The sequence below is a fragment of the Notolepis coatsorum genome (assembly GCF_963971535.1).
Source record: "Notolepis coatsorum genome assembly, chromosome: 3".
Classification (NCBI taxonomy): Eukaryota; Metazoa; Chordata; class Actinopteri; order Aulopiformes; family Paralepididae; genus Notolepis; species Notolepis coatsorum.
In genome coordinates, this window is record NC_140167.1 from 57,236,601 (window position 1) to 57,254,793 (window position 18,193).

At 42.8% G+C, this 18,193-nt stretch overlaps 1 protein-coding gene across 1 annotated transcript in view; it reads right to left on the reverse strand.

Annotated features, from left to right (window-relative positions):
- Positions 1-18,193, reverse strand: part of usp40 (ubiquitin specific peptidase 40) — a 58,416-nt gene that overhangs the window by 35,592 nt on the left and 4,631 nt on the right. Inside the window, exons 4-18 of the mRNA XM_084309987.1 lie at positions 17,791-17,955; positions 17,373-17,519; positions 14,466-14,609; positions 14,081-14,209; positions 13,714-13,824; positions 13,469-13,576; positions 12,641-12,850; positions 9,727-9,862; positions 7,693-7,774; positions 7,318-7,489; positions 7,118-7,202; positions 2,953-3,023; positions 1,793-2,211; positions 1,193-1,343; positions 855-915 (exon numbers count right to left, since the gene is read on the reverse strand). Coding sequence (XP_084166113.1) covers positions 855-915; positions 1,193-1,343; positions 1,793-2,211; positions 2,953-3,023; positions 7,118-7,202; positions 7,318-7,489; positions 7,693-7,774; positions 9,727-9,862; positions 12,641-12,850; positions 13,469-13,576; positions 13,714-13,824; positions 14,081-14,209; positions 14,466-14,609; positions 17,373-17,519; positions 17,791-17,955 — 2,191 coding nt within the window. The remainder of the gene's footprint in view (positions 1-854; positions 916-1,192; positions 1,344-1,792; positions 2,212-2,952; positions 3,024-7,117; positions 7,203-7,317; positions 7,490-7,692; positions 7,775-9,726; positions 9,863-12,640; positions 12,851-13,468; positions 13,577-13,713; positions 13,825-14,080; positions 14,210-14,465; positions 14,610-17,372; positions 17,520-17,790; positions 17,956-18,193) is intronic.

Genomic DNA, 18,193 nt, shown 5'->3' on the forward strand with positions numbered 1-18,193 from the left:
ATTATACGTATTAGACGTATTAGTATTGATACTATGTTTGTTTCTGACTCAAAGCATGTGTGAGAGAGAGAGAGAGAGATGAGGAAGGGGAAAGAGAGCTGGGAGTGTGTGCGTGTGTGTGTGTGTGTGTGTGTGTGTGTGTGTGTGTGTGTGTGTGTGTGTGTGTGTGTGTGTGTGTGTGTGTGTGTGAGAGAGAGAGAGAGGGGGGGGGGCAGGGGGTGCGAGTCCTCCGCCCTTGTGTGGGTGAATGTAACAAGTTCCTAACGTTTTCTTTCCCCCATTATTTCATGCACACTTTATTCATTGTTTTAAATTATTCATTGTTTTAAATTATTATTTTCTTTTAAGTTATTTTGTGCATCACTCTGTTTTGAATTTGATGCAAATTTGCAATGCATGAGGGTCATCTTTTTGTGTTAAATGGCTGCATAAAGCAAGCATTTGTTGACTCATGTTGATGAAGAGTATTAAAACTTGAAAAAGATCCGTTTAAGGTAGATTTAGAACAGATTTGCGATTAATCGTGAGTTAACTATGGACAATCATGCGATTAATCAGATTAAATATTTTAATCGATTGACAGCCTGAATACGTAATCATTTGTCATGTCTTTTGTAAACATACATTATATGTAATGTTTGAATGTATATGTATATAATTGTAATTTCTGTGTTGGACCCCAGGAAGACTAGCTGACGACATGGTGTCAGCTAATGGGGATCCTAATAAATTAAACTAAGTGCTGTATGCACCCATTTATACAACAGTCAACATGAGGATGAACATACACACCAGCAAACCGCAACAACAGCCAGAACTAATGGTACAGGTTGATACAGAGCAGTGAGTCTTACCTGTGAGCTGCTCTTGTAGCTGCAGTTCCTCTATGGCCCTTTGTTTCACATCACATAGCAGCTGGGAGAGCGCACACACACACACACTTTGAATCATCACATACATAGGACATACTGCAATTATTATTATTTTAATTTGAGAAATCCATTCAAATCTGTTTTTGTAACCCTGTTATCTCCCACTATACAATAGGGTAGTATAGTGGGTTTGAATGGGCACCACTGCATTCAATAAGTTATTTACAGTCGTTAAATTAAATCAACACAGCACTGGATTCCCCAGAGTGGGAGAGAGAGAGACGAATAAACATTTTGACTGTGAATATTGATTTACCCACCATATTTCCGGAGGCTGGAACTTTGGCTCTCCTCCTCTCCTCCTCTCTCTCCCCCTCTCTTCCTCCTCCGTGTGGTCGGAACTCCACCTGCAGCCAGCGGCAGTCTGACGGCGTTGTCACGGTGACCACGTCACCGCTCAGACTGAAGACGCTGAGAGAGGAGTGAAGGCAGTGAGAACAACTCTCCTGTCCCCGAGGAGCTGCCTCAGCATCGCTGCTTTAAAGGTGCTATAGGTCATACTTCTATGTAGAGTAATCATACAAAAAAACGTTTGTGAATTTACAATTTAAAGAATTCAAAATGAATGTTGTTTCCAGGCTGCGGGCGTGTATCCACACGTGGAATGACTGGATAAATGACATACTGGTGCTCTAGTGGCTGAATGTCATCTATAGCACCTCTAATCACATAGGATCATTTATGCAAAACATATTTTTTGTACATTTGAATTGATGTTTTTACTCTGTCAAACGTAGGTGTTGCATCAATGGGAATATTGCCGGTCTAGTACATTTTTTAAATGACCTAGTTGCAGTCTACATTGTCAAAGCAATTGTATAAAAACAGACAGACACACACAAGAATGAGGACACACACACCTGCTATCAAAGGACTGTGGCTCGAGGACCAGCAAAGCGTCTCCGTCCTTCAGCGCCAGTTCTTTCAGTGTCCTCTGCATGTCCTCAGGAGGAAACACCCTCCACCCACTCCTCCCGCCTCCTCCTCCCTCTCCTTCCCCCGTTCCTCCCTTCTTCCCTCCCCCGTGCTCCTGGCACAACACGCTCTCCCGGGGCTCCCCGAGGGCCTCCCTCACCTCCCCTAGAGTCGCGCCTCCTGCAAACCCCCTCGCCTCCCTCTTCAGCCCCGACCCGCTGTTCTCCAACCCAGCGTCTCGTCCCCCGTCGTCCCCCGCCCCGTTCACCGCCCCCTCCTGTCCGTCCTCCCACAGGAAGGGGCGGACCACGGTCAGCAGCACCGGCTCCCATTCGGCTCCAACGAGGACTGTGGCGCCGCACACCTGAGGAAATGAAAAAGGACCACGGTAAATGTCAGCCATTTTGGATCTAGAGTTTTTCTGCTTTTACTGGTCGTCAAGCCCCTGGCTGACTGCAGAGCTAACATTAGCGTTGTTGCCATGGTAGCTACATTATTCCTAGACCTACAACAGTACGAAATAATAGGACGCCAGTCATCAAATTTTTTATGAACGATATAATATAATAATATTATATAATATATATATATATTAAATAGGCTAATAATTGAGACTTTCATTCCTCATTTTCGTATTTGTGCCTGTTTTACAAGGAATGTATAAAAGTTTCATATAAGTATAAAAGAGGCCGTCAGTCAGTGGACCCTGTCAGTAGCACTGATGATGGGAGTTAGCTAGTGCCCCTAACATAAATCTGTTGGCAAAAACCACTGAGACAATGAAGTAGCTAGTTAGCTATTTTAACAAACATTGTCTAATTATTATTCACTGATTTAATTCCAACCATAGAAGACTAGCGACAATAAGGCTTGCTAAGCATAACGTTAGCTTCTAGTTAGCAGCTTGCCACTGACTAACGGTAGAGAGGTGCAGAAGCCAGCAAAGAGAGCGCCTCAGCCAATCACAGCATGATATCTGCATAGCAGTGTGTTTGTGTTTTGTTAGAAATATTGTAGTTTAACTGGATGGACTTAATTGTGAAGCAGGCTGTCCAGTCAGTGTATATACAGCATATTGTAACTATGGCATTCGTAGTTCACTCACCTCTCTGCCATTCCACACAAACAGGTCGGCGTTGGTGTAGATGCCCGCACAGTACAGGGAGACACAGTCATCTGGAAGCAAGACAAAAAATACAATAAATACAATTCAATAATGTGGTTTAAAATGACTAAACAGACGATTAGGTGTAGAGTAGTCTGGATCACAGGACTGAGACTATGGGTATAATCATTAGGGATGGGTACCTTTCACATTTGAACCAATACCGGTACCGGTACCTGTGAATCGATACCGGTACACAACGGTACCTTTTTTCGGTACTTTAGTCTCAAGAAATTTAATTTACCTACCTCAGTCGTGAAAAAAAAATCCAAACTTCAAATAACTACAATTTCGACAGTTTTCTGCTTGCCATTGCTCCGACTGCTTTGTTGTTGAATCAAGTCAAATCCTAGGTAAGCATATATTGTGCGTATGAACGTTGACATGAAAAGAAAAAAGGAAAAGAAAAAGAAAAAAAAAGGAAAAAAAAATAATAAAAAAGAAAATTTCGGTATCTCACTTGATTCGATACTCGGTAGTACCGACGTATTTCGGTTCGGTACCTCAAAAGTACCGAATTCGGTACCCATCCATAATAATCATGCCATTGGCCGACTATTTAGGAATTCAAGTTTCAAGTTTCTTTATTAGTTGTCATACAGAATACTTTTATATGAAATGCTTTTTTCTGTTATGCTCCTGAGAGTGTGCTAGATAAAAATAGATAAAGTATAAAATAGAAAGCCAAACGTACGTAAACAAAGTGTAAAAAAAAAAGTGTTCAATATACATATATACAATACAGAGTAGAAAAAATTAGTAACTGAGTTACAATACAATACAGTATACAGTACAATGCAGAAATTGGATGAGGTACAACTTGGTTATGGTGCAATGAGGTATGAATTGTAGTGCAAATCTCTTTACCAATCAATATAAAGTGTGTTAAAGTGGGTAAAGTGGGTGCTACAGTGAGTTGTTTATTTAAAGGAAAACTCCAACATTTTGGGAAATTTGCTTATTTGGCATCTACCCTGGAGTTAGACAAGAAGATACATACCCTTTTTCTTCTCTGTGCATGCAGTAGGAGTAGGAAGACACGCACCGTTAGCCTAGCTTAGCGTCAGTCACTGGAAGTAGGTTCCTCCATTAGCCTAGTTCCAAACGTCTTCCTACTCCTACTGCATGCACAGAGAAGAAAAAGGTATGCATCTTCTTGTCTAACTCCAGGGTTGCCAAAATGTTGGAGTGTTAAGATACATACATTTTTCTTCTCTGTGCATGCAGTAGGAGTAGGAAGACGCGCACCGTTAGCCTAGCATCAGTCACTGGAAGTAGGTTCCTCCATTAGCCTAGTTCCCAACGGCTTCCTACTCCTACTGCATGCACAGAGAAGAAAAAGGTATGCATCTTCTTGTCTAACTCCAGGGTAGATGGCAAATAAGCTAATTTCCCAAAATGTTGGAGTTTTCCTTTAACACATTGAGTGCCACGGCCCTTCCGGGAAGTGACCACTTCCGTGCCGCCCATTAACCCCATGTAAACGTAGTTGTAGTTTGTAGAACTAAACCTATATTTTATAGTATCGCTATGGGTCTAATAACGCCCTCGAGTCTCATTGAGCTACTTCTGGTCAACGTGCAAAAAACAGATTATTTTTTCATCCATACATTTCCGTTTGATACCGTTTTGAATATGAACATAGTCCGGCCGCTTCTGAGCAATTCCAGGGAAAAGACACAAAAACAGTGTTTTTGTGTAATTCAATAAACACGAAATTTTTCGCCTGATTATCGGATCTTCCGGAAATCAACGCTAGATCATCACTATTATCCTTTGTGATGCACGCATGCAATGTGGTTTAGACCGGCGCCCCCCCCCCCCCCCCCTCCTGCATCCCAACGGCAGAACAGCCAGACACATAGTGTGACCGCGACCAGTGCTTTAGCCCACATGTCTATATTTTCATTTTCCAGATTTTTCCAGATTGTGAAAGTACAGAATGTAAGCTTTCAAATGATGTGTCATACTTTGAAATCTGAGAATGTTTTGAATATCATATATTCATTTAAATCTTGTAGAGCAGTCTGTTGTCTAGATTACTCAAGGGGAGAAAATGCCTCTTAAAGATGTTCACATTTCAGCTAGTTTGGGGGGGGGGGGGGCGTGGACAACTACCCTCACCTGAATGCGTCAATTGTTAACGTTAATGACTCTCTCTGTGTGAATGCCTTTACCTGGCTCAGTGAATCTGAATCCCAACGCGCAGCTCTATTCAGATGCTAAAATGTACCCAGCCCCCACCTCTCCTCTGTGGAGAGAGGACAAACTGTTTCAAACCAGCCTTTTTTAAACACAGAATTCTTACAATTAGAGTTATTATATCTGTTCGCTGTTATACTAAATATGTTCTTCAACTCTCGAACTGTATTTATATAAAAAAAAAAAAAAAAAAAAAAAAAAACTTTTTTTTTTTTTATTGTGTCTGTCTGTCATTTCACCCTGGTGACTTGTAGGCATCATCACCAGACTGGGTCACATATAGCTTCAATCGCAGTAGAAATAAATATCTGATCGACGCAAGCTTTCATATATAGTCTGGTCTTACCTGGTCTCTGAAGTAATGAAAAAAAAAATCCAATAATCTCATCGCCATTCCAGTTATCCACAGCGATCGTGCCTCCGACGTTATTGGGCATTGCTCTTCAACGGGCGGGCGGGGTCAGTTGTCCAAGCCATCCCTATAAGCGTGTGTTTTGCCGGAGTGTTTAGGACCCGCCCCCACGCCACAGCTTGGTATAGAAAATAAACGAACCCGTTTCTAACCGGGTGCATTACTGGCCGAAGGCGTTAGAGGGCGGTAAAATACCGTCTGTCAGCTAAGATACACTCAGAACAGTATGCACAAGGTGCCCCGCTGAATTATGAATGGATATAGATAAAAGAAATACCGTGACAGAAACGTAGATCTACGTTTCCGGCACTCAACGATCGGACGACAGAACCGTAGATCTACGTGAACGGCACTGAAAGTGTTAATGTGAGTGTGTGTACGTGTGGATGTGTGTGCTGTGAGTGTATTTGATGGTTTGTTACTAGGGATGCTCGATATTGTCTTTTTTACCGATACCGATATACCGATATTGTCCAATTCTTAATTTCCAATACCAATATCAACCGATACCGGTAATAATTTCAGGTAATTAACATTACATATCTCTTGTTGTGGAATTAACACAACATTATGCATACTTTTGACAATAAATAAAATCAGAATTTGTTCTTACTTGCTTGCCTGGGTAAATAAAGGTTATAGAAATGTAAAAAAAAAAAAATAATAATAATCCAAAGAAATATTTTGAAAACAGATACCGATATTTTCCGATATCACATTTGAATGCCGATATCGGCCGATAATATCGGACATCCCTATTTGTTACATAGTGTTATTGTCGTTGAGCATCCTGATGGCCTGGGCCCAGGAGTTCAAAACATTGAATCCCTATAGATTGATTGACAATTTTAATGAACAGATTGCAGAATGGGTACAGTACAGCTCAATACACACAATTGTTAAGGGGATGCAGACCAGAGAAAGACTTTCGTCTTGTTTACATCAGGGTCCCCCATTTTCAATTCATAATGAGTTGAAATTAATGAATTCAAATCTGATCCAATCAGATGGGGATTACAAGTTTTGAACTCCTGGGCCCTGGGGATAGAAGCTCCTTCCGAGTCTTTCTGTACTGGCCATGAGACTCCAGTATCGCTTGCCTGACCGCAGCAGTTCAAAGAAGCAGTTGTTTGGGTGACTAGAGTCTTTGATTATTCTCTTAGCCTTACCCATGCAACGCTTGTTGTAAATGTCTTGGAGTGGGAAGCCTCCCCTTTTATCCATCTGAACTCTCATCTGAATTCTCCTCCCCTTTCACTATCTGCGATAAAAAAAAATTGCAAGGGCACCGTTGCTGGGCTTAGTGCCGCCCAGGATGATTGTGATTGGTTTAAAGGAATACAAAAGAAGCCAGAGAGTTTTTGTTCCCATATAGTGGAATGATAATAGGTTCAGCCAGACCTCTCTCAGGTCGCTGGCACATCGCTAACGTAGTGTGGAGAGCGGTATGGCAATGCGAGACTAGGTGTGGGGAAATACCGTGTGCTTTACCTGTAAGAGTGTTGTAGAGATGAAGACCGGCTGGAAGACTCCTGGCAACAGTCAGAGCCATATCCCCTTCCCAGAGTTCCTGCATCTAAACAGTAAATAGAATACTAAATAGCATTCAGCTATGATGAATAAGTAGTAATTTTATAGAATCCCCAAACACTAATAAATAGATGAGTTAACGTTATTCACGATGTACATACCTGGTATATAGCTAACCGTAGGTCTCCCACCGTCTTTCTACGGTCGAAGCCGAGGGTAGTGGCCCCGCCTGTCTCTTCGTTGATTGGATGGAGGGCTCCGTTCTCCAGCCTATAGGAAGGCGCCAGGTGTAGCCGGAGCTCCACACTGTTATTTGTGGCCTCAAACTCTTCACTGTTAACAGGACAAGTACCGGTACGGCAGGTGCACGGACGCATGTAAAAAGAACACAACAGTTAAGTACTGACATGTTAGTTACTAGTAAAATAAACGACAATGGACTTTCGGTTAATTTGGCATTGTACTGAAAGTAAATCACAATGTGTTGCGTATGTGTGTGTGTGTGTGTGTGTGTGTGTGTGTGTGTGTGTGTGTACCGTTTCTGCTGCATCTTGATGTTCTCCTCCAGAGCCATCTGGACCAGGTGAGGGGGAACTTTATACAGGGGATTATTCAGGGCTGCAAATGGAAATATCAAAATATTTTTACCAAGCTACGATTCCCTCCTGGTCATTGCGCTGCCCTACTGTTGGTCTGGGGAGGATGTAGACTTGCTCCAATAGATGTGGAGTCACCAGCCACTTCAGGAGTTTCACTGAGAGAGCACAACGTGCGCAAAGGTTCATGCCATCTCCCCCAGATCCCCTCCCTGCTGAACAGGCGCCCCGACCGCGTGAACACTTTAGGCAACCAACTTGCGCTTCCGCATTGCTCTGAATTGCTCCGATTGTCCGAGCGTGCGCATGCGCATGAGCCGCGACGTGCTCCTCAGAGGCAGGAATACTAAGCTCCCCCCTTAAGCTCCAGGAGAGAGGAGAGAGGCTGAAAACCCCCCCACTAATAAAAAAATCGCGATTTACCCGGTGGCTACAACAACACGCATGTAGTCACTGTGTGTTGTTGTAGCCACCGGGTAAATCGCGATTTTTTTATTTGTTTGTCATGACAAACCAATTACATAATCCAACATATGTGTAAAGGCACAACATATTCCAGTTAACGGTATCTTTTTTTAATGATTCGTTACGGCGCAATCAATACTTCCATGCATTCGGGACCTCAATGTTTTGGGGGTATTCATCAGAAAAATCGGATCCGGGATTCGGCTCCCATCAGTCGGGCAAGAACTGCAGGTTTTCAGCCTCTCTCCTCTCTCCTGGAGCTTAGCGCTCGGCCAATCAGAGAAACGCGGAAGGCGCTCGGCCAATCAGAGAAACGCGGAAGCGCAAGTTGGTTGCCTAAAGTGTTCACGCGCCCCGACCAACCAGTAGGAGTCGACCAGGACTCATACCCCCCCGGCTTCCCACCGCTGAACACTGCCAACTGTGTTCGTAGGGACGACTGACCATTATTAACAATGCAACATGAACGCACCCTCTGTTCAGTGTGTATGAGCTACTGCCTCCTGCTACAGAACACACACTCTGTTCAGTGTGTATGAGCTACTGCCTCATGCTACAGAACACCCCCTCTGTTCAGTGTGTATGAGCTACTGCCTCCTGCTACAGAACACACCCTCTGTTCAGTGTGTATGAGCTACTGCCTCCTGCTACAGAACACACCCTCTGTTCAGTGTGTATGAGCTACTGCCTCCTGCTACAGAACACACCCTCTGTTCAGTGTGTATGAGCTACTGCCTCCTGCTACAGAACACACCCTCTGTTCAGTGTGTATGAGCTACTGCCTCCTGCTACAGAACACACCCTCTGTTCAGTGTGTATGAGCTACTGCATCCTGCTACAGAACACACCCTCTGTTCAGTGTGTATGAGCTACTGCCTCCTGCTACAGAACACACCCTCTGTTCAGTGTGTATGAGCTACTGCATCCTGCTACAGAACACACCCTCTGTTCAGTGTGTATGAGCTACTGCCTCCTGCTACAGAAGGAGCCACAGCTACAAAACAGCGGGTTCAGGTCATTCCTGCACTGCATTTAGCACTGCTGAGCAACTGTGAAGACCATTGTCCATCATGCTGTGTGTACCTGGCATTTTCTGTTGTGGTTACTGTCATTGCTATCATTATTGTTATTTATCTTGACCACTGTATGGCACATCATTATCAGCATCATTGTGCTACAACTAATCTGGGAAGGACTGCTTTTTGTATTGATGCAGTGGATTCATGGAATCTCTTACAACATGACCTAAAACTGAGTACTCTTGTCTCTATTGGAGGCTTTAGATTCTTAATTAATAACCGTCCTACATTCACTTGTAATTGCTTTCTATGATGTGCTATTGCATATGAGCTGTATTTATTTTTGACTGTGTTGGCGATTGATTTATTGGACATTTTAAATTGATTGTGTGTGTTTTGTAACCTCAAATGTCATGTACACTCTGCACCATTGAAAAAGAGGGTCTCCCTCAATGACAACAAAGGATAAATATAAATGAATAAAGATCACCTTCAGCGGGCCTGTGCAACTGGGTTTTCCTATAGAACAGCATGTAGGCGCTCTCTTTGCCCTGGAACTGCTTCTCTATGTCAGACTCCCTAATGGAGGTAACAGTGGAGTCATTCAGGTCAAACCAGTGGATGGCCTGCAGAGAGAGAAGAGGGAGAGATACCAGACGGGTGGACAAACTGATATTTAGATGTTAAGTCTTTATTTAAAGGAACACAAACATTATAAGAAATTAGCTTACCAGATTCAGACAAGAAGCCCCTTTTCCACTGCATGGTACCTACTCGACTCTACCCTACTCTACTCTACTCGCTTTAGGTACCTGGTACTTCGTTCCTTTTCCACTGCAGGTACTAAAATAAAGTACTCAGTTTGTCTCCGTGTGGGGAGGCGGGGCTGCTGGTGTACAGCTGAGAGCTCCATAGCTCTGTGAGAGCTCCAGTATAGCTATGTCCGTGAGCTAGGCGCAAGCCAGAGTAAACACAGTTTTCAATCAATCAATCAATAACAACATTAACAAGACTCTCGTTGTGTCTATTCTGCTAACGCTAACGTTACCCCTCTGTGTCTATTCTACAAGCGTTAACGTTAGCTAGGCTGTCTATGCTAACGTTAACGTTAGCATTAGGCTAACAACAAAGATGTAACGTTACCAGTCTTGCATCTATTTGCTAACGTTAGCATTAGGTAATAACCGGTTTAAAATGGATGGTGATTACCTCACGTTGTGTCTATTCTACTAGCATTAACGTTACTCATACAAACAACCAATAGCGAGTTATATTGATCACGCTATGTACGATAGCCATGCTAAAACGCTAGCACAACATTAGCACCTAACCTAACAACAAGCTTAAGCCTTAACAAGTCAGCGATCTTTTTGCGAGACTAAACTCTCCGCTCTGTGGCAAATTGTGTTGATGTCGGTTTTGTTTAATCAATAAATGAGGCAGAATACACAGTGACTGTATCCTTTGTTTATTGCACTTGTGCCTGCTGCAAACAACATAATGAAATCCTATGCGAGACATTAAAGATGGCGGCTTTCTGTTTTCATTCAGACTCCCTCAGACTCTCCAACGAGTGACGCGTCTCTCTTCTGACCAATCAGTGGTCTGCAGTGTTTCACGTGACTTTTCTGGTACCAGTTCTACTCGCTTGGCACGCGCTTGGAACCTCGACAGAGCAGGGACTAAAAAAGTACCCAAAAAGTACCTGGTATCAGGTACTTTGGTAATGGAAAACCGAAAATGCAGAGTAGAGTAGAGTAGAGTAGGTACCATGCAGTGGAAAAGGGGCAGAAGATAAGACACTGATTTCCCGTTCAGTAGAAAGCTATCCGGCTGCAAGCTAGCCTAGTTTAGCACAAATTAACGGATAGCTTGCAGCCAGATATCTTTCCACTGAACGCACAGAGAGGAAATTGGTATCCATCTTCTTGTCTGACTCTGGAGAAGACGGTAAGCACATTTCCCATAATGTTGGCGTGTTCCTTTAACAATTTGATCGCCATGGTTCAAATTCATAATTTACCATCCCTAGCCAGCTCTATTTGTCTATGGAGAAGTTCCCCTTCTTTGCAGGGCTATAACTTTTTAAATTCTATTGCTAAATTGCCATTATTATGGCCCATTCAATATCCTATATCCATTGTTCAGGGTGTAGCAACGATATACTTTTTCATTCACATATTCATACTAAAATATGGTCTAAAGTATAAGTATGTTTTTATCGTTTTCTGCAGCTTTCTCCAGAACTTGATTTATAGCTCCAAATGCATTATATTGATGATCAAATACAGTTTGGTAGCGATCGTTGCCAGATGAAAAATTTCAACTGGACGTGGTTCTAGAAGTTACTACGTATCATCTGATATTGACCGGATGGGCGAGGGGGCGTTTATAATTCCGTGGGCAACGTTATACCATTCGTCTAGTGTGGGTCATAGGTCATCAGAGCAGTTTATATGGAATACGTTAGAAAATAACGCTGGATCTTACCGTATGTTCCTCGTGCCGTTGGGGGATGAGCGTGGAGTAGACAGTTTTCGATTATGGGATGTTGATCCTGATGAACCATTTCCAGGTTGTATAATACTAATACTATATACGTCCAAATAACGTTGTTTATTGAGTTAGGGCGAGCGATTGATTATCCAGTGTGTTGAGATGGGGCCGGCTACCGATCGCGAGTGCCCGGACGGATTATGGATGAGCACTTCCTGTTTGGGGCGCCCCTCCCTCTTGGCCGATCTGCAGATTTAATATATTTAATATATAATATATTTTTTTTATCATTCTTTCCAAAAGAAAAGAGGCCTAGAAGCGTGGCTAACGCTAATGGCATGCATACCAGAGGCTAACTGCCTAAGAAAACAGGCACAGAGGCACTGAAAGAGGATTTCACCCATCTAATGAACACACTAGACTAGACAAATATCAAGATGTATCCATCAGTGGACCAATTACATGCTTTTGCAGAGGACAAGAAGCCTTCCGTCGACTCCTTCAGACATTAAGCAACCCCCACAGCCCAAATGGAATGATTAAAAAAAAAAATCCTTAGTCGGGGACAGCCCTAGTAATTAGTATACAGTGGTATTTAGTAATATACAGTAGTTTACCCACCTCTGTAAGCTGATGTAAATACGATTGAAATCCATAATATATATTATAGGAAGTAGTATCAGACTGATGCAAGTTACAATAGCATTTTATATATATTTTTTTCATGTAACTTGCATCAGTCTGACATTAGTTATTATGATCTATACTATGAATTTAAATGATCAATATTTATATCATCTGAGGTGGGTTAACTATTTCACAAATAAAGGGATGGGCAACATCCCTGGACCTTGGCATTTGTCTCATCCATGCTAAAATGTGAACACACAAAACACCCTAAATAATACCTCTGGTTCCTGGTCAGATACTGTTTGGGTACCGGCGGTTCTCGGGTCCTGAGATGTGGTGGCATCAGGGTTGACGGTCTGGTCTGCTGGGCTGGGGGGCTCTGTCACCGGGCTGGGGGGCTCCGTCACCGGGCTGGGTGGGTTGGCCTTCAGTCCCACTTGAGTGCCGTTGGACACCAAGATAAACACATCGTTGTTGGACTGTAGGAACTACAGCAGGAGAAATGACAGTAGAGCGGTTAGAGAAACGCGTTATTAAAAGGGACGTATTTTAGTACTTCTCAACAAGTTAATATACTGTAGGTCTTTGAGGTCTGCTAAACATGTCTTAGGTTTTTTTGCTGAAGGAAAACACTGCATTCTAGCAGCGGAATAGCTTTCTACTGAACGCACAGAGAGCTGTTATCGCATTTCCCATAATGTTGGCATGTTCCTTTAACCCTTTGTGGAGGGTTTTACCCCTCTGTTTCAGTCCTGTTCTCATTCTACGAGCCTCTATACCTCTGTTTCAGTCCTGTTCTCATTCTAGCAGCCTCTATACCTCTGTTTCAGTCCTGTTCTCAATGGGCCGTTTCTGTGCCTGTAACAAGCAAGCTGCTTTTATCATATAAATACGATAGTTATCGCATATATATAGCAGTGTTGCGCGAGCCTGTACCGTCGAAACGAAATTCAGATCTAACTTTCAGGACGTTGCTGATCAAATATGACTTTAAGGAAAACCATGTGAGATTATGGATAACTCTGTGTATAAAAGTGAACAATAGAAGTAAAAGAAACAACAGTACAGTACACCAGCACCGGTGTTACTATAGCAACGCCAACCACCTTTCCTATGGGACCGTAGCGCTTCCTGAACGTCTTGCTCCAGGATGAACCAATCTTGTCTATCAGCTTCTGCCCCAGTTGGTCCAACAGCACACTCTTGGATGCCTCCTAGTGGTAGAGATGGGGAACAGCACCTCTTTCGTCACAATCACAATGCTACTGCCATGGTGATGGATTTACAATACTGAACATGTAAGACGTGGCAGAATGCAGTGGGAAAAAAGAGACTGGTTGTGTTGTGATACCTGGGCTATGATGGCAGTGAGCACAGACAGAGGGTCGTCTTTCTCCAGTTTAGGCTCACTCACGTTGACCTCTCTGACCTTGTTCTGAGACTTGGATTTGGAGTCCTCCTCCTGAGCACAATATACAGAGGTGTTCACATATTTATCTAAAACAATGGCACGCCTCCATATTTCCATGAACTAAACAGGTTTACTTGTTCTTACATACAGAAAAACCTTCAAACTTTGACACAAAACATATCTCACTGTTTTCAGCAACTCGTGTTTAAAACCAAAGAGTTTTAACTTTTAACCCTCCCCACCTTTCATATCATTTTCGCTTCCACCCCATGATCTCCACCCCCCCCCCCCCCCCCCAATCTCTCACCGGTGGTTCCCATTGGCCAAGCTGGTCGATGTCTCTGATGTACACGTGATAATGGCCGCCATAGCAACCTCCTTTGTGGATAATCACAGAGAAGAGGTCATAGGTGTAGTCAGCATCCTCTCCGTCTGTCTGTGAGGAGGTGAAGGAAACTATTAAAAAAGAGACACTAATAGCAGAAGATATAATAAAATAATTCACATGAATATGACATAGACCATTAGGTGGTTAGAGTGTGTAAGTTTTTTTTTTTGTACGGGTGGTCCGAGTGGGAATCAATTCCCTGACCGCGTTAGTGTCACATTTCAAGATGGTCAGCTACACAAGACCACCATTAAATTATTTAAATTGAGATGCGCGGCCAGTGCATCTCAATCTGCCCAGTTACCTGTTCACAAAAGGGCCGCAGGTTGATGGTGAGAGGGAAGGCGTATCGTCCCGTCTCTTTGTAGCGCTCAAACTTAGCGTAGTCGAAGCTGAACCTCAGCAGGGACATGGTCATGAAGGGAGGGAGCTTCCTTAGCTTGGCAGACTGAAGCATGAAGGAGAAGAGGACGGGCGTCATGTATGGTAGTGCCGGTGGTCTGATTGTCCCTACCGCTACTTTGATATTAATTGCATGCGTTTAAAATCAAATATTGTTTCCATCGGCTCTACAAAGGGTTAAAAGGAACATGCCAACATTATGGGAAATGCGATTACAGTCTTCTCCAGAAGATAAGATACCAATTTGCTCTCTGTGCGTTCAGTAGAAAGCTATTCGGTTGCAAGCTAGCCTAGCTTAGCACAAATGAAGGGAAGCAGATTCGGACCAGCTAGCCTAGCTGTTGGCCAAAAACACCAGGGCCCTCATGTATCAACCTGACGTACGCACAGATATGTGCTTAAGCCGTGCGTACGACCATTCCTAAGCAAAGTGTGGGATTTATCTATTTGAACTTGTGCTTGACTTTGTGCGTATATTTAAGCACAGGTCGGACCATGCGTAGTTGGCGCCCGGTGGTAGAATATTTTTACAACGCGGAAATAAGCACTGACTGCGCTCCGCGTAACTCAACCCGTTATTATTTTGCGCATATATTGCAGAAATACGGGAACGTTTTGATTATATTTAAAAGGCTTTGCCATTGTTAAACGTAATAAGTGGAACCCCGAAGCGGTAAGCAGAATACAAGTCATATGAACACCCACGATATAAACGCATTGCAACGAGAACAGACAGAGGTTATTTGTTGAGTGTATGTGTATACAAAACCCTTGCAATAAATGTGTCTTAAATGAATGAAAAGCATACATGCTCTGGACACAGAGCATATATCGTGTGGGTGATATCATGACTTGTATTCTGTGTCAAAGCCTAAATCAAAACGTCCCCGTATTTCTGCAATCTATGCGCAAAATAATAACGAGTTGAGTTCTAACAAAGAACGTATTACATGCTGGTAGGCTGATAGAGTAAACTATGATATGAATATGAATATGATATGATATAAAGGTATACTGGTCCGTCCGCGAGGATATCGAGGACTCGAGTTGGGGGACCCTGATGTAAACAAGACAAAAGTCTTTCTCTGGTCTGCATCCCCTTAACAATTGTGTGTATTGAGCCGTACTGTATTGTACCCATTCTGCAATCTGTTAAATAAAGTTTTCATTCATTCAGCCATTAAATGCAATTTGAGAATATAGGCTAAAGCGACGTGTCATGTTTCCAAATAAGATTGGCCACAACGGAATGCTTTCTACTTCAATTTGTTGATTAGAATAGATTACCTCGCTCCGTTGAAACTTCACTGAGCTCAGCACACAGACATGATAATAATAATAACAACAACAATAATAATAGCTTCATTTTACATAGCGCCTTTCAAGAGACCCATGCAAGGTCGCTTTACATAGATGGGGGGGGGGGGAATAACAAAGTAATAAAGATAGTGGACAGACTATGTAAATATGATGATGGGATTCAAGTTCGCGTTTTTATTGATCATAGGCATGCTGTCATAATCAAACATTCTAGAACATTTGTCGTCATCGTCACAGATCATGTCATAATAGAACATAGGCTACATGGCATGGTCCATCGTGATATTGTGTAGACTGTTATTACTGTACCACCCATTGTGACAACAACCTTGTGAGCTCCCGCACACAAACATGATGGAATTCAGTTTGTATTGATCACATAGGCAGGCTACATCATACATGGCAGTGAGATTCATTGTTCTTGTATATGCTCTCGTATTATTGTTTATATAGGCTACCCAATACTGACATCAAAATAGATTGTATGCCTCTAGAAATCATATGCAGCAGGTAGAAAATTGATGGAAAATCCGTCGCGATTTGGAATAAAATTGAGGAGAACTTTAATCCCTGGGTATTAATCAAACAAAACGGAAAAAGGCAGTCATATTCCAGCACGGTCTTTATTAGTGTTTGCGCTGCCCAGGCAGCAATGGTTAATAGATATCATATCCGACATCACCGTACGTGTACACGTCTGTCAGCCTGTCTCATAACACGCTTCCCTCGGTTTAGTCCATTTTTCCACATTTCATGGGGGTGTTCCATTACCGTATATGGTTAATCGGGGCGGTTTTGGTATGCAAATACGTGAAAGTGTGCACGAGCCTCGGCGTAGGACCAAGGTGATATTTATCATGACAGGTGTGCGTAGGACCTGTGTACGCAAGTGTGATAAATCCTGTTTTTTTTTGTGCGTGCACACATTCTAAATTCTGTGCTTACGTGTGGAAATAGAACATTTTCTGAGGAAAATTGATAAATGAGGGCCCAGGGTTTTAAGCTAAGCTAGTGGTCCGTCATTCCATTCATTTGTGCTAAGCTAGGCTTTGTGTGCATCACAAACAGGCCAATTGTACATAAAACAATGTGCAACAAATTGCATAGTGTCAGCAACTTTAACAGCTACTTTATTATTAATTATGTCCCCAACTGAAAACTTTGTTACCATCTGCAATAAAATTATTATATCATATATCATCACTATATCATCTGTTTTATCTAATAGGATAGGCCTGTTCACCACATTCCAATCATTTTTATTACAGTAAAATGGAATATATATATTTATTATTTTTAAATAGCAAGGTAATGTATTGATATAATATCACAATATATTGCTGTATCGACTTCCCCCCCACTCCTAATGCATAGCCCACAATGGCAGTCCTGCACACCATGGGGAAAAAGCTGTCTATGTATTACTGGTTATGACCGAAACGGTTTCTGATGGAAGTGGCAACGAAGAGTTGCAAGATCTCATACTGACCTTGGCGGCAGTGACGAGCCGGTCACACTGAACACATCGGTACAGGTTATTGCCTTCAAACATCTCCTCCTCCACAAACATGTCCCACAGCGCCCCCTCTAGGTTGGACATGCCACACACGCATACCGTCAGGTCAAGAAAATCCTCCTAAAGACATGGGAGGGGGGCAGACACTTTTGATCCACTTTGAATGGATAACCCGTATGCAATCATAGTCACTGAAACATATTTACAGTGATAAAGATATTGTTGTAATAGTACCCCATCCAGAGGTATCAGTAAAGTTGTTCAATGGCTACATCTTTACCGCCTACACACACACATCCATACCAAGGTACACAAGAAGACATCCATAAACATGTACACAGAGGCAGTAAGTAAGACAGATGAAGAAAAAGGTTATGAAAGTTGCACACACCTGTCTCTGGCTGACGTTACCACACTCCTTGCAGACGATGCTGTTGACAGTGGTCCCATGGTACAGACGGTGGATGAGTGTACTACCACTGGTGTCCACTAGGGAGTTCTCCAGTGCACTGAACAGAATCCTGTTCAACTCCTGTACATCGTGCTGATTACTCTCCTAGAACGGGTCGAAGAGAAGAGATTCAGCTCAGCAATTGGATATTTATTATTATTATTTTTTATTGATCTTTTTCCCCCTCCATTTTCCTCCGATTTTCTCCCATCCCAATGTTAGTCGTTATGCCAATTCCCAATCCCCTTCCTGGTCGCGTGTACCGGTTCCGCAACAGTAAGTGACTTCCGGGTAGGCCTGATTGGCCCCGACAGGCACGTGACGCGGCAAACTCAGGACGCGC